Source organism: Cetorhinus maximus, chromosome 26, assembly GCF_964194155.1.
Source record: "Cetorhinus maximus chromosome 26, sCetMax3.hap1.1, whole genome shotgun sequence".
NCBI lineage: Eukaryota > Metazoa > Chordata > Chondrichthyes > Lamniformes > Cetorhinidae > Cetorhinus > Cetorhinus maximus.
In genome coordinates, this window is record NC_135904.1 from 8,222,610 (window position 1) to 8,243,405 (window position 20,796).

The following is a 20,796-nucleotide window of genomic DNA, read 5'->3' on the forward strand; positions in this document are numbered from 1 at the left end:
CTGCGAGAAGGACGTTGACTTTGTGTGCCTCATGACATGACAATTGCCCTACCATTTTGTTGTGTACAGTAAGCGACTGTTGCTTGGGCGGGGGGGGTGCTGTGTTATTTTGATGACTTGCATTAATGTGTAAACGAAATTGAACGGCGATTTAATTTCTTCTTTGATCGAGGCTGGATTAGTTTTTGCAAGTTTTTTTTAAAGAAAATAAACAACGCCACGTGATGGGTGCTGTATTTCGCCTCCTCCTCCTCTCCCCCCTCCCCAAGCTCTCTCCTTGATAAGGGATCCACAAAAAAATGTTTTAAGGGTTTGATGATGGGAGTTTTTGTAGTAGGGCTGCGTTGCTTGCTCTCGTCTTCTCAAATGTTGCCTTGAATCCCCGTGTGTTTCTCAATTTCAACTATTGCAAAAGGCTGAACTTTCCCAGTGAGGAACTTCTTCGGTTGGGACTATTAAGTTGCAGCAACCCTGTTGTGTTCATCTTAATACGTGTTGAGCTTGATTATAGATTTTATTTTTTCCCGTTTAAAGACAAAAGGAAAGTTGGGCTGGGGTGGCTTTTTTATTTAATGTAACGGGGCGTTTGTGGCATGAGAGCACCCCCCTTTTTTTTTCTATTTGCACCCATATTAAAAAGACGCCATTTGCCACCATGTCTTCGGCTCTGGGCTGCGAAGGGCCATTAAATGCATAGAGAGAGAGAGAGAGGGGGGGAAAAAATCTTTAGCTGCAACCCAACTTAACAGCTTGGAGCTCCCGCCCCTCCACCACCACCAACCCCCCCCCCCCGGGCCACTTCTCCCCTCTGTCATTGGCGAAGCCCTGAGCTGGTGGGATCCTCCTTGGCGGACGGGCATGTCCATCAGTGCAGCCTTGTCCCCGCCCTCCCCCCGGAGTTAGTTATCAAGTTGGGTTGGCTGGGCGGTGTAGTGGCGTGAGGCTGTATTACAAGCAGATCTCTCTCTCCCTGTGTGAAACAGCATTTTGGTGACCACAGACAGCGTTTGACTTCATATTGTGTATAAATCAGCCTTGGTGGCAAAGATGGATATGAAGAAAAGAATTCACTTAGAGCTACGGAATAGGACGCCTTCAGATGTAAGATTGGTCAAAAAAAAATACTTCTAGACTTGATTTAAATCTTGCTCTTTTTTTTCTTTCCCCCCCCCCAAAAAAAGGAGGAAAAATAGTTGATGTGGGGGTCCCCCTGTGTGTTTATACATGGAGCGGTTCCCATACCTGCTTTCCTAGGAATCTAGTTTGCAAGTGTGTGAAATATTTTATCCTGATTTTTTTTTTAAAAGTGCGTGTAGTTATTGTTTTTAATTGTTAAAAAAATTTAATAGTATAGTCAAGGTCTGTAACCTCAGTCGGATTGGATGAAATGCACCAAGAGTTTTGCAAGAGTCTCTTTGAAACTGATTACTTAATATAGCTGGAGCCGGAGCTCGGCAAACTTTTTAACATTTATTTTTAAAAAGTGGAACGTTTGAAGTTTGTAAAACGTGTGAGAAGAACTTAAGTAATTAAAGATACAACGAGATATTCCAATCGGTGATCAAGGGAGAATGGGGGAGCCATATTTGCAACTTCATAGTCATGAACGCGCCCATTCTCGGATATTTTTCTAAATTACAAAATACTCTTAATAATGAACAACAATCGGGGGTTCACAGGACGAGGTGGCTGAGGTTAATCCCTTAGTTGGTTTCTCGGAGAGGTTTTTAACCTTCTACTTCTTTTAACTTTGGATGTAAAATCTTTTTAGAATAAGCGAAAGACCTTGTGGGACAAAAATAGTTGCTGTTTGACATGAATCTCTGCATTACGCGCGTAGGAGAGCCCAGTGTGGATCATTTGGGATACTGTAAATATGTTTAAAATGCACAGGAGACGCAGCTTTTGAAGCTGAAACCTGCAGATTTCGCCTTCCGAAAGATTATAAACTCGAGCAGCCTCGACTGTGACAAAACTTGTTTTTAACGCACTTTTTCGATCTGGTTTTTGAACTCGCTTTTTTAAAAAAAAATTTTTTTTGAAGAGGGAGAGAATGGGGTATTTTCAATTACCGATTGTATTAAAAGTATTATAATTTTATGGAAGGTTTTCGGGGCTGGTGAGGGGTTTTGGGGGGGGTGGGGGAGGTGATTGCATTTTTGTTTCCAATACCTCGATTCCTCAAATATCTCTGTTCGTGGACGATATCCCAGCAGGTTTACAATAGGAGGGAGGGGGGGTGAGGGGGGAAGCAGAATAGCTGTGCGTTACCTCAATTGATGTTTTTGTAACGTTGGTACAGTATCACCGAAAAGGGGGAGGGTGGATTTGAGTTGAGCTTTGCAGCTTAAGCGGTGCTTTATTTTTCTTCTTCTTGATGTTTACAAGACGTTTTAAGCGCAGTCCCCTTTTTTGGGGGGGAAGGAACGGAGAGAAGTGCAAGCGTTAATAATTTACCAAAAAAATAACCTGCCTCAGCTCCCCCCCCCCCCCAGCGACACCAGCATTTGAGAAATTGGGGCCAACTTTGGAACTTTGTACCGCGTTGGCAGGATCCGAACCAGCGGAAAGTAGGACGGCCGCCATTTTATTAAGGGCTTGGAAATAGAAATGAAGGAATATCTTAATACCCGCGCTCCTTGAATGGGGCTTTCTTCCCAATTAACCTGACGGTGGACCAGGAGGGGACGACCCATACCGGATTGGGTTTAAAAGCGCGCTCTCGGGGGCTGTGGTGGAGCCGGGGAAAGGTAACAAGGCGAGAGAGAGAGAAAAACAACACACACACACAAAAAATGCAAGGACGAAAATACAGTAAGGTTACGTCATTGGGGAAATCGAGCCCATCAGCTTTTTCTTTCCACCTCGAGATGATTCTTGGTGTTGGGTTTGGGGATGGGGGGGTTCAACTCTTCAGGAGTTATTATTTTATTAAAGAAAAATTCGCATTCGGAAGCTCTCTGGCTGGTTTGAGACCGGGTGGGGGGGAAGCTGGCGGTCAGGCGGGTAAAAAAAAATATTGATCATATAAATCATTTGAGAATAAGCAGCCCAGGTAAAAGTTTATTTTTTGCCTCCTTTTGATTTGGCCCTGGTTGCCATTTTGTAATGTAGCGATTGTGTGGAAGGCGATGTAACAATTGTTGGTGTCGAACGTTCCAATTTGGAACTCTGCAACTTTCGCAGTGGCAACATTCAACGTTCTATCGGGAGCCGCCGGCCAGCAAGGTCACCAGGGTCCTCCCTCAACTGTTGGGTGGGAGGGGAGGGGGTTCGTTGGCTCATTCTGTAACCAGGACAGGATTTTTAGCGAGTGTGGCCTTCTCTGGTCCAGCCAGATGTGTGTGGATTTTCACTCATTTTAATACATAATTCTTAACCCCCCCACCAAAGATGTTAATTTTCACTGAGTTGGTGTGAATATCTGCAAATCAGTCCTGTTCGTACCCATGCCTTTCTGATGGGTTGTGCTTTTCATGTTATTGTTGCACGGGGGGGTGGGGGGGTGGGGAGGGGAGGGTGAGTTTGGTATAGTTTCTGAGAATTGTGTGAATCCTGCACTACTTAAGCCATGGGAAAGGAGTGCGACTCATACGTGTGAGGCACAATCACACAAAGGCCCTGTGAAATAGCTCCTCCCGAGTTTGTGGTGTGTTTCTTCTAGTTCCGAGTTCTAATCCCATGTTACCACAGCCCCAAATTACAGGACAATTGCTCTATGTTCTGATGCCGTTGTGCCTGTTTTAAAAAAAAACATTTCGATCAAGAACAGGCCACAATTTGACACTGGACAGTTGCACAACTCAGCTCTATATCCAAATTACTGTTTATAAACTTAGCATATTTATGTTATTGTTTCCATTTCTGGCCTGACTTGGATGTGCTTTATTTGTTTCTTGTGTAAGTTTGCAAACAGTTGGTTTGTGGCAGCTTGGTGATTTGCCATGTGCCATTTTTAGTGTAGCCATGAATGGTGACACTCCATACATACAGTATCAAGTGTGAATGACTGTTGCTGATGATATATGGAGTGTGAAGAATCCATTTCTTATGTTGGAATTAGGGGGCAAACAGAAAACACACAGATCGGCCAACATCTTGAAGAGAAGTTTTGAGGCTTTGCCTTGTTTCTTTCATTGTGCAAGGATGAAAATAGAGTAAGAGTTGAAAGGGAGTGTAAACTTGCCAATGATTTTTTTAAAAAAATGTTAGTGCTGGGGCACTGTAAGTTTATTAATTTTGAAAGCATTGTTGGCATCCTGCACTCTTTCGGAATCAAGTTTAGTACAGCCAGCTAAGGAGTTAAAGCTTTATCTCACTACTTTCTGCCCAATGTATGGAGCTTGTAGCCTCTTGAGGGAAATGGACATTAGTGCGATTAATGGTGAGTTTCTGAGCTGTGGGCCATTGCTCTCGAGGGCACATGGAGAGCCCTCAAGCTAAACAGTCTATGCTGTGCTCAGACTTAGAGACCTGAGAGTTTAACCACCTGTGCCATCCAGGCATTATTTTAACATTTTGCTTCCAGTTGAGTATTTCATTGTCAGTGAGGGTGGGTACCTTGGTTACAATATTGAACCTGAAATGGCCAATGTGTTGCTAAATTCAGTGCATTGCAGGCTGATTTCTTAGATATGTGGGGTAGATACTGTACAATTACATTCTGAAGTACTAAAACTTTTAGTTCTTGCAAAAGCTTTTCATAATATTTCTGTTTGGAGGCAGGATCAAGCCATTAGGCCCATTGAAGCCCATCCCTCCACACTGCATCTTAAACATCTTGGCTGTTTATGCCTTAGTTGCACTGTCTGGTAGATCATTTATATGTAATATCTTCATTGGTATAGGCTGCACACAATGTAGCTTGTGTGTTGCATTGACTTTCACTGTGTTAAGATTTGCATCTGAATGTTTAGACTGGTGTAAAGTAGGACTTGACAAATATTGGGCCTTGAAGTAGGATTTTGAGATGTGCACACCTTGACTGGCTCTTAGATTAAGGATTTGATAAGTCTGTCCATATACATACTATCCCATTTGGAGATGTGGAGTGGATGACAATGATGATAACAATGAGCTTTAGATAGTTGTTTTAAAAATCCAGCTGGGTAGTAGACTAGATGGACGTTTTGGGTGAAGAGGTCATGTCAGTGTTGCAGTCTATTCAGAGTAGCAAACATGACCTGACTGCAATTTGTATATTAAAATGAAATGAGGTAATGTAACAGAACCTTTGGATGGATTGGCAAAAGTATACACTGTTGGGAAAGGAACACTTTCCATTTTGGGCATCTGGTGTTAACATCAAGTGCTGTCAGGTCAGGTTTGACATGTGAGACTGTAAGTAAAACTTTGTTCACTACCTCAACAATCTGCCTTAGCCCAAACTCCAAGAGTACTGACGATACACCAATACATCATTGCCAGTTTCCTCTCCATCTCCGTTCAGTGCAGAATTAAGCATGATGTTATGTTCTGGGCAAGCGGGCTGATGCTTTGCATTGTCATTTGAGGTTGGAGGGCACGGTTTAGTATAGAATTTACAGCCATTCAATCCAACTGATCCATGCTGATGTTTATACCCTACACAGGGCACCTCCCATCCTACTTCATCTAACCCTGGTCTAATCCTTCTGTTCATTTCTTCCTCAATCACTTATCTGGCATTTCCTTAAATGCTTTAACACGATTTATCTCTACTCCATTTGGTAAGATCACTTTTTTGGTGTCTCGGCACCTTTCACTATGCTAAAGAGTGCTATATAAGTGTAAGTTGTTGTTGTAATGTGAGCCTGATGACCTTAGTTTGAACCTGTCTCCAACAGTGACTTGTGGACTTCATGTTCTCTCGTTTAAACTCACAAGTTGCCTGTGTTTTGCTTTTGATTGGAAGACAGTGTTGGGGGGGTGGGTTGGTGGTGGCCAAGACCATTTCTGTAGGCTCGGAAATTCTAATATTGTCGTCAACAACATGGGTCGTCTTGATGCTAAGCCTCTCAGAATTATTCAATAATTTTCTTGAGTGGATCATTTCTTATTTGTGAATCAGTTTTTAGCCATGTGTTCCAGGAGAACTATGGAATGCAGCATTATCAGCTTTGGGAACCTGTTGTCAACATTGAGTAACGGCAACAACTTATACATAGCAATTTTAGCATAAACGGACATTCCAAGATGCTTTGTGGGGATATTTTTGAAACAAAATGTGACACCGAGCCCCAAGAGGAGACATTGGGTCAGAAAATCAAAAGCCTGCTCAAAAAGGGATAGGTTTTAAGGAGTGTCTTAAAGGAGGAAAGCGGGGCGGAGAGGTTTACGGAGGGAATTCCAGAGTTGGGGGGGCCCAGGCAACTGAAGACATAGCCGCCAATGGTGGAGTGATTTTAAAATAAAGGATGCTTAAGAAGCCAGACTCCGATGAGTATAGAGGAGGGTTTGTGGGGCTGGAGGAGATTAGAGATGGGGAGGGGTCGAGGCCATGGGAGATTTGAAAACCGGGGATGTGAATTTTAAAATCCGAGACCTTGCTTGAGTGGGAGCCAATGTAGGTCAGCGAGCACGGCAGGGTGGGAGGCCGGGGGGGATAGGGGAATGAGCAGCCGTCTTGTCAGGCATAGCATAAGAGTTGAACAATCTCTACTCTTCCCTTGCTGCATTAGCACAATGTTTCACTTCTACCCTAGACTGAGTTACTGTAATAAGCAAGTTTGAGAATCTGCACTGCAATCCCACATTATTAGGGATTGTATTGACTCGCCAAGGCTGAAAAGGAGCATTGAAACCAGCACGGTCTTCACTGAGTTTGAGCACAGGTCTTGCGTATGAACATACGCGTCAGGAGCAGGAGTAGGCCATTTGGCCCCTGGAGCCTGTTCCGTCATTCAGTAAGATCATGGCTGATCTGATTGTGGCCTCAGCTCCTCATTCACACCTACCTCCAATAACCTTAGATTCTCGACTAACAAAGGAGTCAATCTACCTCTACCTTAAAAATATTCGATGACCCTGCCTCCTCCACTCCCCAGGGAAGAGAGCCAAAAAGACTCATGACCCTGTTGGGGGGAAAAAAATGTCTTCTCATCTCTGTCTTAAATCAGAGACCCCTTATTGGGAGTTGAAAGACTGAACGACTCGAACATTTCTTTTGAAGGCAGTGAAGAGAGTTTATTGTAGGCTTAATTGTATGGATTCTTGGTTTGCTTTTTGTTGACGGCCCTTCAGTAGAAACTGGCCGTAATCTCAGACCGAATAGTTGAATTGCCCTCCAATGAATTAAGTGATTTATATTCTGAATGTGCATTTGTTCAGATTTTCAGTTCGGAGTCATTCACTTGTGGCCAAGCTGTTAGCTTGAACTTTTTATTGGTGCCTCGCACATAATGGAACATGATTGGTTTCAACCTTATGTTGGGGTGTGGTGGAACTTTGACCTGGGTATGTTTTTTTTTTGACCTGATCAAATAAGCCAGGGAGCACAATGGTAACTGTACTGTGGAAATGTGACTTAAAGAAAGACACGGTGGTGCAACTATGGATATTGCAGAGTTTTGTTTCACTATCTGCGGTTAAGCAATGTCTGGATTTTAAAATCCTTATCCTTGTTTTCAGATGCCTCCATGGCCTCACTTTCCCCTATCTCTAATCTCCTCCAACCCCACAACCCTCGGATATCTGCACTGCTCTAATTCTGGCCTCTTGTTCGTTCCCGATCATAATTGCTCCACCATTGGTGGCCGTGCCTTCAGTTGTCTAGGCCCCAAGCTCTGGAATTCCTGCCCTACGCTTTTCAGCCTCTCCCTGTCTTGCTCCTCCTTTGCAGCGCCCCTTAAAACCTACCTCTGACCAAGCTTTTGGTCCTCTGACCTGAACTCTCCTTATGTAGTAGGCGTCATACTTTTGTTTTATAATGCTCCTGTGAAGCACCTTGGGAAATTTTATGTTAAAGGCACTAGATAAATACAAATTGTTGTCAGGAAGAAATTGTAGAATATTACCTCATGGATTAGTACCCAGGCAGTAGATGGCAAGTGCAAGATGGGCTGAATGGCTTTCCCTTGTTCGATCCTTTCTTCCATTCTAGGATGAAGGTTATCTTGCATGTTTAAAAATGTGGAAATTGTGTGTGGTTTTCTGTACTTTCTCTGGTCCCTTGATTTTTAAGAATGCGGAATGAATCCAAAAGCAAATCTTAAGAATTAATTCAAGGCTCAAGTATCAGGACTGCAATCAACTTGCTCAAGGGAAGTTCTGTTCAAAATGACCATCTTTGCTTGTTGCTGCATGAGAAGAATTTGTTAAAATTGTGATTTTCAGTTGTACTCTATTTAAAAAGCGAAGCGGTGGATTTTGCTGTTTTCATGCCTACGAGCTAGAAATAATCTGGGTGATGGGGGTCAAAAGCTTGTCTGTACAGTTGTGGGCATGATTATGGTCTTCAGGTTTGTCACTGTTTTCACTGAGTAGATTTAAGTGGGGAATTGAAAGGTTTGGGCTCGATGTGGATTCCCTCACCTAATTGGTTTTTGAAAGCAATTTTAAGAGGGGCTTGGAGATGGTTGAGAATGGAGGAGTAAGTTGTTACGTTGTACTTTTCACATCCTGGTTGAGTTTTAACAAATTCTGGAGTGACCTCCTCCCCCAGTGACTGTAATGGTCCTTTTCCAGAGTAGAAAGAGACCGTTTTCAATCCATTTCCTGTTGACTTGGGCTTACAGTTTTGCCAGTGTTCTAAAGGTGTAGAGGCAACTTTTCAGGCTCAGCTGCGTTACTGGGATAGAATATTAGAATGTCTTTCTGCAGTTGAAATCTGCTTGAAGCTAAAATGGGGTGCCTGAAATGCTGAGAAGTGTTGCTCTCCCAATACTATAGCGACGAGCTTAAACTTACCACGGGTACGGTTTTTAACTTGATGCCTTTTGTCAAGCAGGCTGGCCCAATTGACTAGTAACCAAGCCAAGTCCCTAGGTTGCAGACAAAATCTAAAATTGTTCAGAGTGCTGGGAAGTATTGATGAGAGTTGGACTAGCCATGAATGTGACAAAGTGCCATTGACTGTCACAGGAGACAATTGGCGTTCAGAACAATGGATAGAAAACCCATTGTTTTTATGGCCGTTAATATTGTGTAGGTTAGAGAAGGTAGTTTAAATAGTTCATGTTCTGCTACAAGAACAACATGCAATTACATCACACCTTTAACCCTATAAAATATCCTGAGACACATCACAGGGAGTGCTATCAAACAAAATTTGACAGGGTCTATTGGGAGATCCACAGTGGCAATGGATGGTTTCTGTTCGTTAGGATTGGGCAGAATGTCAAATGTGGAGAACGAAAAAAGACTTTTTCAGAGCAGTGCTCTTGCCTTGGTTCATTGTTTGGCCTTTTGCTGGGGCATTTATGCCCCTAGAATTGCCACCTCTCAGCTAGTTGGTAATTCAGTTGAAAAGCCTCATTACATGGCACTTTGGAATGCTCCTATTTTGAACCTTTTGAGTCTGGCTTTCAATCGGATACAGTGACAGTCTCTCTGCTGGTGGTAAGAGTCCTTTGTGAATGTTTGGACAGTCTTGACTCATTTCTTGGACATGCGTCACAGCCCAGGCACATGGGAAGTTGTAGGAAAACCTGGCTATGTTCTGGGACTGGTGGGAAAACAGTCTCTGGAATGTTGGCTCTTGCATAGCAGGTGTTGTGGGAATTTATTTACCACACTGAATTCTACAAATGCAGTCGTCTTTCTCTCCCACCCCCCCCCCCCCCTTCTCTGGTCAGAAAATTTCAGATGGGGAGCTCCTTTTTCAAAATGTTAATTTTCCAAATACTGCACCTTTTTATTTCACACAAGTGATTCAAAATGTTTTCAGTTTCCGCTTATTTGATACTTTCCACACGTAATAGTCGGAACGAGGAGTTCTGGAGATCGTTGAAGAATAGTTTGTGGCTCGGAGCTATAATGATGAACAGCTTCCTACCTTACAGCAATGGAAATACAAACTTCACAAAATTGTAACCTGGTAGAACCATGAAAATATGACTGCTTTCCAGTCACTCAATCATTTTGATATGAAACAAATTGAGGGAACCAATTAAAATCTGTAATTTGTAAATGTGGCGTAAAAGATTGAACAGCACATTTTGGGTATTGGGATAGAGATTTTAAAAGTTTCATCTAAACGTGGGCTATTGTCGATTGTTTTGTATAAAGTGATTTGTTTATTCGGTCTGCGCTGACTAGTGCAGTCTTGGAACCAATAGAATTGCTCTCCCAGTTAACTGTTTATATCCTGGAATTCTCTGTACACTCCTTTCTTTAAATACAGTGCGTTGGCAGATAAATTAATCCAGGCCATCAGGAGGTTTTTTTTTAAGTACTAATATTTTATGCCATTGAGTTTTCAAAAGTGTAATCTAGAAGTGGCTTTTTGGCAACTGGGCAATCCAGCTGCCTCGGCAGCTCAGGTGTTTTGCCTAGTCAGTGACTTAGTCTTCCAGAGAATTACACACAATCTACTGAGCAGACACAGACCATTTGGCCCAACTGGCCTGTGATGGTGTTTAAGCTTCACACAAGCCTCCTCCCACCCGACCCTGTATCAGCATATGCAGTAAAATCTTTATCTGGCATGCACAGGGAATGGGTGGTGCCAGTTAATGAAAAATGCTGGTTAACGGAGAGTCCAATTTACTGATGGAATACAGTGTGATACTTGTGGCGTGAACTAATATGCAAGTATTCAGGAAGTAAAGAACGGTTTCCTTCTTGCTTCTAATGTTCAACAGTACATTAAAACATAAAGTATAAAATACAGTCTACAGGGTCCTGAATAACTTTGTAATTGTTTCCACTTAGTAAAGTGACGATTCACATTTGGGAGGAATTCTGGTTGGTGGAGTGCCAGATAAACTCAAAGTTTACTTTACTGCTTTGTCTATCTAAATACAAACCTGGTAGACCCCAGACTTGATTCCTGGGTTGGCTGATCTTGCCGGGGGAAGATGCCTGGGTTTGGGAGGGGGAAAGGTTCTGATCTCAACCGCTGGTGTGGGCGATCGACTTTTGGGAGAGGGATTGTCGTGGTCTTTGACGCAGTGGTTGAGCAGCCATGGTATCAGCACTTGCTTTCAAGGATTACAGAGGAGCAATGCTTCCTTGAGTGAGTTACTGCAGGCTGTTTGGCATCTATGCCATCATCCCCTGCAGGAGGGGAGTGTATTTTGATTTTGATGGGTGGTTTGTGTTTTTGTCTCAAACGAGAGAGACATTTTCCCCGTTTTCTGGAGGCAAGTATGGTTTGTGCGAGCTTTTCTTGTCCTTTTCCATATTAGATTATCTGGTGCCCACGAGGTAGCTATTATGATATGTGGAGACTGGTGATTTCATTTTTTTTTCCAGAGTTTTACAGTACAGCTAACAGGAGTGATGTGGCGCAGAACGTTTAACACTTTTTTTACTTGCGCTATCCGACTTTAAATTCCAACTTTTCATGCTCTCTGTCAGGCTTCTGCCTGGGAAGTTTGTGGTGTGGGCCTCTATGTTGGAATCTCCAGCCTAGGCTTGAAGGATGGATCTGTGTGAAGTAGGAGGGTGGCTGGTTTAAGGGTTAGTGGGAGCCCCTCTTGCCTCGTGAGTTCGAAGGTTCTTTTTTATTCATTCCTGGGATGTGGGCTTCGCTGGCTGGGCCAGCATTTATTGCCCATCCCTAATTGCCCTTGAGAAGGCGGTGCTGAGCTGCCGCCTTGAACCGCTGCAGTCCATGTGGTGCAGGTACACCCACAGTGCTGTTAGGGAGGGAGCTCCAGGATTTTGACCCAGCGACAGTGAAAGAATGGCGATACATTTCCAAAGCAGGGTGGTGAGTGACTAGGTGGGGAATTTCTAGGTGCTGGTGCTCCCATTTTTCTGCTGCCCTTGTCCTTCTAGATGGTAGTGGCCGCAGGTTTGGAAGGTGCTGTTGAAGGAGCCTTGGTGAATTCCTGCAGTGCATCTTGTAGATGGTACACATCTACAAGATGTGAGCTCATAATCTAGGCTGACACTCCCATTGCTGTACTGAGTGCTGCACTGTCTGAGGATATAATGTTGAACTGAGGTCCCACTTCCTCTCTCAGGTAAAAGATCCCACCGTGCTATTTGGAGAAGCGGAGGGGAGTTCACCCAGTGTCCTGATCAATATTTATCTCTCAATCAATGTCTGAAAATAGATTACCAGGCCATTATCATATTGTTGTTTTTGGGAGCTTGCTATGCATCAATTGGCTGCTGCCTTTCCTCCATTACAACAGTGACTACATCCCTAAAGCACTTCATTGGCTGTAAAGCACTTTGGGGAGTCCTGAGGAAGTGAAAGGTTGCAAGTGTTTTCATTTTCCTGTTGGCTTGAGTCAGAGTTTAAGGCTGACTTCTGGAGGAAGATGGAGAACTTTATACCGCATCTGGTCAAAGACGTGGCAGCCATGGGAGCGCTTGATAACGAGGAACTACTGTAAAGGTAAGTTTCCCAAATGACGGCCTCTCGAGTTGGAAAGCATTCCAGGGTGAGGGTACCTGAGCCAAGTCCTGAAAGTCCGGATTGCTGTAACCTGGAGCCGGTTGTCTGAAGGTTCAGATCCCAAATCCCACTGTTCACGGAATTAATGGAATTCTCCTCTGCCTGCAGGATCCTGCGAGAGGATTTTGGCTCCCCTTGTTCCAGTGGGTTTGGGTCAACGGCTCCAAACTTGGGAGTTTTGAGTTGATAATCCTGCTCACTGGCCACCAGGATTGCTGGGGTGGGAAGCGGAAAATTCACTTAGGAGCTGTGGTAGAATAGAAAGAGCTTTTATTGTGCTGAATATTTTAGTACAATGGAGCCTCGGCGGCCATGTGTCAAGTATATGTCAATGCTCCCTGTTTGTGTATCTTTGGATGCTAATACTAACGTTAATAGTGTTCTAATTAGGATTTATCCACCGGTGCGCTATCTGAATAAGCCCTTTTCAAATTTCCAGGCCCAACAAAGCTTGAGGCTAATGAGTGAATAAGAAAAAGGAATGTAAATGACAGCTTGCATATTTAATATAAAACCTCACTAGTTGCTTCACAGGTGTATTATCAAACCCTATTTGGCACTGGGCCACATAATGGTGATGTCAGCAGGGACAGGTATTAAGGAGCTTTCCTAAAGGGAGAGAGATGGAGAAGTTTAGGGAGGGAATTCTGGAATTTGGGGCTAGGGTAGCTGAAGACAAAAGCCACCTGTGTTGGAGCGATTAAAATCGGGGGTGTGTAAGAGGCTAAAAATTGAGGAATATAAAGCTTCTGGTGGGTTGTTGGGCCTGTAGAGGTGAGATGCAGAGATTGGAAGATGTGGATGAAATCGAGATGTTACAAGACCCCGTTGCCACTCTTGGTGTGGGCTGTGGTTCTAGTCCCCGTCCGACCTGATTTTGATACAGGGTAATAAAAATAATAAAAGTTGTGCTAACGCCTCTCCTGGATCTGCGTGAAAATTGCGTAGTAATTGTACAATTTCTATTTGAAGAGGGTCACTCCAGTGGTGCAGTTTACAGCATGACATCACGGCAACCTCTCGGATAGCCAAGGCAGGAATGAAGGTGTGGCATTAGCCACTATTTTTGTGCTAGAGTGAGGATGGGGAGAAACTGGGGCTTGTGCCATTGACAGAGAAAGAAAGTGTGTGGGTGTTGAATGAGGCGAGGCTTGTGATGCTGTCCACAGTTGAATACCCTGCCAGCTCCTGCTGAATACTCTAAAGACTGGCAGCAGGGCACTGGACTATCTTGAACCCTGCAAGACTGCACCTACATCCAAGAGGTAGAATCTGTCAAGCAGAGAGGGAAATCAAATTTGCAAAGATTGTGGTTTAAAGGTTTGGGCATGCACTTAAAAGCTCAATACAGCTTCAAGCTGAAAACTGACCTGCTGTGGGTGGGCACTGTCCTTTCCAGCCTTTTCTTGGCTGGCACTGATGTTCAATCACCCATTGATGACCTGACCTGACCTGAAGCTAAGTATCAGTTATGGTGAACGGCAAATTTTGTGAGGTGCTGAAACACCTAGTTATCCTGCTTGATCACCTAGTTATCCTGCTTGATCACCTAGTTATCCTGCTTGATCACCTAGTTATCCTGCTTGATCACCTAGTTATCCTGCTTGATCACCTAGTTATCCTGCTTGATCACCTAGTTATCCTGCTTGATCACCTAGTTATCCTGCTTGATCAATAAAAAACCCTGAGAGTGCCAACTTGAAATTATTAACAATGCTCTTTGACAGTTGTGGTCAGAATTATTAGGAATTTGTGTGCAAGTTGTTTCCTGTATTCCCCTCTCCAAAGGCGATGTTGACCCTTGCTGATGTCTGGTCCTGTGGTGCCCTCCACCTTTTTTTTTGTAAGCCAAAACTAGGAAAATGCAGTGTCTTGTAAAACCTGCTTAGGATCAACACTTCTTTCACTGCTGCCTCTGAATGGACTATTCCTCAAGGGGAACCAGTAGATCTTCCCAAAACTGGCTGTGGAGGCAAGTCCCAATTAAAATGGGTGATGTTTGTGGTTGTGTACAGTGCGACCAGGACATGCATTACATAATACTTTGGAACATGAAATGTTTCTACGTATAACAGTTTTCAAATAGGAATGGCGCAACACTATACTCCTTGACTTGAACTTGTAGCTCTTGACCAATTTTATCAGCTGGTGTTTGTGTATCGATCATGTTATACCAGACCAACATCACACCTGACTAAGCTAATGTATTTCATTGTTTTGTGTTGCTTTTGATCTATTTATGACCTTTAGCAGCCAACACCCCCACCTGGAAGCTCCCCTCCTAGCCATTCACCATCCTGACTTGGAAATATATTGTTGTTCTTTCACTGTCACTGGGTCAAAATCCTCCCTAACAGCACTGTGGGTGTACCTACAACATATGGACTGCAGCAGTTCAGGAAGGTGGCTCACCACCACCACCACCTCAAGGGCAATTAGGGATAAGCAATAAATGCTGGTCTAGCCAGTGACACCCGCATCCTGTAAATTAATTTTTAAAAAACTATTGGTGCTATTCCCTCATTCAAGCCTTTTGCCACCTGCAGACATGGTTCCTCCCATTTCTTTCCTTGTCAACCTCCATGAAGTTTCAGCTCATTCCAGAATTCCTCTCTAGGCCCTATTCCTAAATCCTGCTTGCTGTCACCACCCCCCCCCGCCACGTCCTTGTTAACCTATATTTAGCCCTGAACCTTAACAACTGAGAATTGAAATCCTTAGCTTAGTTTATATCCCTTTTTGCTGATCTACCATTAGCTTCTGGCTAAGCAATGCCTCAATTTTTAAAAAAAATTCATCCTTCATGGCTTTAACCCCATCCTATCTCTGTGATCTCCTCCGACGCTACTACATCCCTCGGAGATATGTACGCTCCACAGATTCTGGTGTATTACGCATCCCCAATTTTAATCGCTGCAGTTTATAGCTGTGCCAGGGTTCGAAGCTCTGAAATTCCCTCGCTACACCTCCCTGCCCCTCTTTTCCTTTTAAGATATACACTCCTTAAACCTACCTCTCTGGCCAACCTTTTGGGTATCTCTCCTAATATATCTTTCTGTGATGTAGTGTCAGATTTTACTTGATCACAATCCTGTGACTGCGTGTGTTGATGTTTTTAATTCCTGTACATCATAACTGCTACAGTTTTTTTTTAATGCCCTCTCCGTTTCTTCTCTAACCACCTCCAATTGTACTTTTTTTTCTTCTTTCTCTCGATCTTTTCTCTTCACCCCCTCTTCTGCCCCACCCCTCCCAAAACGCCACGACTGATTCCTCCTCTGAATCCAGTTCTTGTGTATATCTCTGTCCTTTTACTCCACCACTAGCAGCTGCGCCTTCTACTGGGTACCCATGTTCTGGAAATTCCCTTGCTAAGGAGAGTGGGGCTGGGGGGGGGTGGGAGAGAGGAGAGTGGGGCTGGGGGGGGGGCGGGAGAGAGGAGAGCGGGGCTGGGGAGGGGGCGGGAGAGAGGAGAGCGGGGCTGGGGAGGGGGCGGGAGAGGGAGAGGGGCTGGGGAGGGGCGAGGAGAGAGCGGGGCTGGGGAGGGGGGCGGGAGAGAGGAGAGCGGGGCTGGGGAGGCGGGCGGGGCAGGAGAGAGGAGAGCGGGGCTGGGGAGCGGGGCGGGGCAGGAGAGAGGAGAGCGGGCTGGGGAGGGGGCGGGGAGAGAGGAGAGCGGGGGGGAGGGGGCGGGCAGAGGAGGAGAGCGGGGCGGGGAGAGAGAGAGCGGGGCTGGGGAGGGGGCGGGAGAGAGGCGAGGCGGGAGAGAGGAGAGCGGGGGCTGGGAGGGGGCGGGAGAGAGGAGAGCGGGCGGGAGAGAGGAGAGCAGTGTGGGGGCTGGGGGGGGGGAGGGGGAGGGCGGGAGAGAGGAGAGCGGGGCGGGGGGGGGCGGGGAGAGGAGAGCGGGGCTGGGGAGGGGGCGGGAGAGAGGAGAGCGGGCGGGGAGGGGCGGGAGGAGGAGAGCGGGGCTGGGGAGGGGCGGGAGAGAGGAGAGCGGGGGGGGGCGGGAGGGACGGGAGAGAGGAGAGCGGGGCTGGGGAGGGGCGGGAGAGAGGAGAGCGGGGCTGGGAGGGACGGAGAGAGGAGAGCGGGGCTGGGGGGGGGCGGGAGAGAGGAGAGCGGGGCTGGGGAGGGGAGGGAGAGAGGAGAGCGGGCTGGGGAGGGGACGGGAGAGAGGAGAGCGGGGGTGGGGGGGAGGGGGGGGGGGGAGGGCGGGAGAGAGGAGAGTGGGGCTGGGGGGGGGGGCGGGGCGGGAGAGAGGAGAGCGGGGCTGGGGAGGGGGCGGGAGAGAGGAGAGCGGGGCTGGGGAGGGGGCGGGAGAGAGGAGAGCAGTGTGGGGCTGGGGAGGGGGCGGGAGAGAGGAGAGCGGGGCTGGGGAGGGGGCGGGAGAGAGGAGAGCGGGGCTGGGGAGGGGGCGGGAGAGAGGAGAGCAGTGTGGGGCTGGGGTGGGGGCGGGTGGGAGAGGCGATTGGTGGGGAGGGGGCGGGAGAGGCGAGCGGAGCTGGGGAGGGGGCGGGAGAGGCGAGCGGGGCTGGGGAGGGGGCGGGAGAGAGGAGAGTGGTGGGGAGGGGGTAGGGGAGATTTTTTTTTGTTTGATCGTCCGTCAGGTCAAATGGGCAATGACAGTGTGTTCTGTTGGTGGTGCTTAATTGTATCTGCATTGTGGACTTCCATTGCTGTTCATCCATTCGGAATAGTGGGTGATTTTTAACAAGGGTTGGGTGACAGCAATCAGGGATTGTCAACAGTTTAATGTTGCTTAGCTGATGGTTTTTAGTCTGGTGGAAAAAGACGACAGCTGGATGTGAAGCTTCTTGCATCAGGAGAATCTAGGGCATTATTAACCTGAGCAACATCCACTGTTACGGTCTGAATCACAATGCAAGGGGAACAGACTGCTGTGTGAGTGCATTTTTATTTTAAAAGATAACCCAGGCTGCAGCACAGCAGGCTGCCCTGTGTGATGGGTCTAAGATCCTTGAACATAAATGGATCTGTTCAGGATCAATTGGCATTACTCGGGGTTAAATTCAGGATTTAAATCCTTCTTTCAGCGGCCCGTTCACACATTTGTCTCAACTGCTCCTTCACTCTGTCATGTTGGTTTGAAGTATGAATGATGATGTGGTATTGGGGAAAAAGATGGGAGAACTTTTCTTTTTTTGAAAGCTAATTTCAGCTGTAATCCTAAAAGCAGGAAGTGCGGCAACTTGAGGATTTTCAATGTGATCCGAAGGCTTCATAATTAGTTTATCCATATATAAAACTTGAGCTGTAAGCATTGTTTTTAAGCTGCATTGTAAGTGAGGTGAAATGAAGTATACCAAATTGTTTTTTTTTCATTCCTTTCCCTGCAATTCCATTTGATATTGCAGCTCTTGTACAGGGCAAACTTGCTGAGCTATTGAGTAGAATGGGTCTTTGTTCTCTGAAGGAATGATTATGTGGTCTTGCTGAAAGGTATAAAATTCTGAGGGTGTTTGACAGGGTAGACGCTGTGGCTATTTCCCCTGGTTGAAGGGCCGAGAATGAGGGGTCATAACCTCAGGCTAAGGGTTGGCAATTTTAGATTGAGATCAGGAGAAATGTCTTGGCACAGAGGGTTGTGAATCTTTGGATTTCTCTGCCCAGAGAGCTGTGGATGCTCAGTTGTTGACCATATTCAGAACTGAAGTTGATATCCTTTTGGGCACCAAAGAAGAGATTAAGGATCAGGCAGGAAAGAGGAGTAGATGTGGAAGATCAGCCATCATCTTATTGACTAATGGAGTAGGCTCGAGGAACCATTTCTATTTCTTGTGTTCTTATCCTCTTAAAAAGAATAAATGCCAAGGATGCATTCATTTTACGAGCTTTTATTATGCTTTCAGAAGGTGGTCCTTGGAACCTGCATTCAAGATTTCTGTGGGGCTACTGTACATTCATGGCTTTCCATAAAATTGACTGGTGCTTGTGGTGTCAACATGTTCTCTCTCTCGATCACTACTTCCCACATAAGTTTTAGTTTTGCTTCTTCACCAGCATTGTCTCAGTTGGTTCATGTGTATTTGTGTCCTGAAATTGGGCTGTTAGGTTTTAACCTGAAGCTAGATCTTCAGGGCTAACTTGCCATTGCCATTAGTTGATGTTGGTATCTGGCTTCAGGATCTTTGACGCAATTGCTGCCACCTTTGTTTAGTATCACATGACTTCAGTACTTGAAGACTTTTATGAAACAGAATTTCCAGGCCTCATCCAGCCCTCTGTGGGTAGCACTGTCTTTCCTCAAGAGTCAGAAGATTGGGTTCAAAAGTCCCATACCAGAGACTTGAGCACAAACATCCTGCAGTCCAGAGCACATGGAAGGAGTGCTGCACTGTTGGAGGTGTCATCTTTTGGATGATCCATTAAACCAAGACCCAGTTTGTCTGCTTGGGTAGATGTAAAAGATCCCATGGCACTATTTCAAAGAAGAGCAAGAGAGTTCTCCCTGCTGTCCTGGCTAACCCTTAACCAACATCACACACTCATTATCCATTCATTATCACATTGCTGCTTTTGGGGGACCTTGCTGTGTGCAAATTGGCTGCTGCATTTCCGACATTAAACCTTTAGCTGTATAATGCTTTGGGACATTCGGAGATAATGAAAATTTCCCCCCCCCCCCCCCTCCCGCTTCGTTTCAGGACCATTATATTGTCAAGAATGTATGAATTACATTCATCTTAGTACAAAGAGTTCTCAAGCTCCACTTTTTTTTCCCCAAAAGGTACAGCTTCAACTCCCAAGTCAAGAGGAGAATTGTGTAAGGGGCACTCTGGAGCAGTGGGAAAAAAGATTATCCAGATAATTGTTTTTAGTGTTGGTTACAAAGCTAGGGAGATGGCCCACAATATCAAAAGAATCCAGTAACAAAAGTGATTAAACCTCTCATTTGCAGAGTTTAATACTCCACATCCATGAAACTTCCAAATATGTTGACTTGATGCCAAAGTGCCCATTGTACAGTGAAGAGCCAAAACCATTGCTGAAGAACTGCCTTGTAGATATTAGGCCAAAGATCTTTTTGGAGGGTATCTTAAACGTTTCCTGTCTTGCTGTGTCCTCTGCTTTTGGCATACCAGCATCTAGTAGGAGCCTTTGACCATTTTCAACTGTCTCCATTTATATGAATGACTCACCTAATGGCCCAGTGAGATCAGAATAAACCATCGTTGGCATTGGGTTTAGCTACCTTGGACAGCAGTCTGTGTAGTTCCTTAATGATGGGATAGAAAACTTGGATCAGTTCATTTCTTCTGTAGGAGCTAAGTTGGCTTTCCCATATTTAAGACTATCCTCTCTATGCAGCTTGTGGCTGAATCCCATATGACTTTTCCATTACTAAACCCACCATGGGGAAACAGCCAGTAAAAACTAAAAGCACCTGTGCCCTCAGAAGACTGTCAAGAAGTTGGAATGATTGCAGCACACACCCTTTTGCTTGAGGAAATTTGACAAAGATAAAAATCCATTGGGTCATGAGTATATGGAGCAAGGAGTTATTTATACCATTTAAAGCTTTTCCTGTTGATCATGTCATCAGCTGTAGGGTGGATCCCCACCCAAAGTAGATCTCCCATGGGAAATCCTGCAGTGTTTCTCTCTGTCCTAGCAGAACTAAATCAGACTCTCAAGCAATAAATGCTGGCCTTGCCAGCAACGCTCATAACCTAAGAGCAAAGAAAAAACAAAACATCAGTGTCTTTTTAACTGTGCAACCTTAATTATTGATGCTTGGCCTAGCATATCTTAAGTAGTTTCAGCATTATGTTTGTTGATGAACTGAATTTTGGAGTACTGTAATTCAACAGCCCAGGTTTTGGTGGAAATAAAACGGTTTAGACAAAACATTTGTTTGGATACCTTTGTTGAGATCCAAGACTGCAGTTACCCATCTCGTTCTTGGGCTCACTGTTCAGGGGAGAATCTATCTTTGCCTACATCCCAAGAGGGAGCTCCATTTGACTTGTAAGGAGTTGGAATTTTTTAAATTCTTTCATGGGATGTGGGTTTTGCTGACAAGGCCAGTATTTGTCGCCCATCCCTAATTGCCCTTGAAATGAGCAGCTTGCTAGGCTGTTTCAGAGGGTGGTTGAAAGTCAACCACATTGCTGTGGATCTGGAGTGACATGTAGACCAGACCGGGCAGGGATGGCAGGTTTCCTTCCCTAAAGGACATTTGTGAACCAGATTGGTTTTTACAGCACTCAGCACTGTCAAAACTGATA

General features: G+C 45.3%; 1 protein-coding gene across 1 annotated transcript in view; it reads left to right on the forward strand.

The window, feature by feature from the left end:
- The first annotated feature begins 732 nt into the window (after positions 1–732).
- The window catches only part of anp32a (acidic (leucine-rich) nuclear phosphoprotein 32 family, member A), a 35,988-nt gene continuing 15,924 nt past the window's right edge, over positions 733–20,796 (forward strand). Inside the window, exon 1 of the mRNA XM_078530059.1 lies at positions 733–1,101. Within this exon, the coding sequence (XP_078386185.1) occupies positions 1,048–1,101 (54 nt within the window). The 5' untranslated portion in view covers positions 733–1,047. The remainder of the gene's footprint in view (positions 1,102–20,796) is intronic.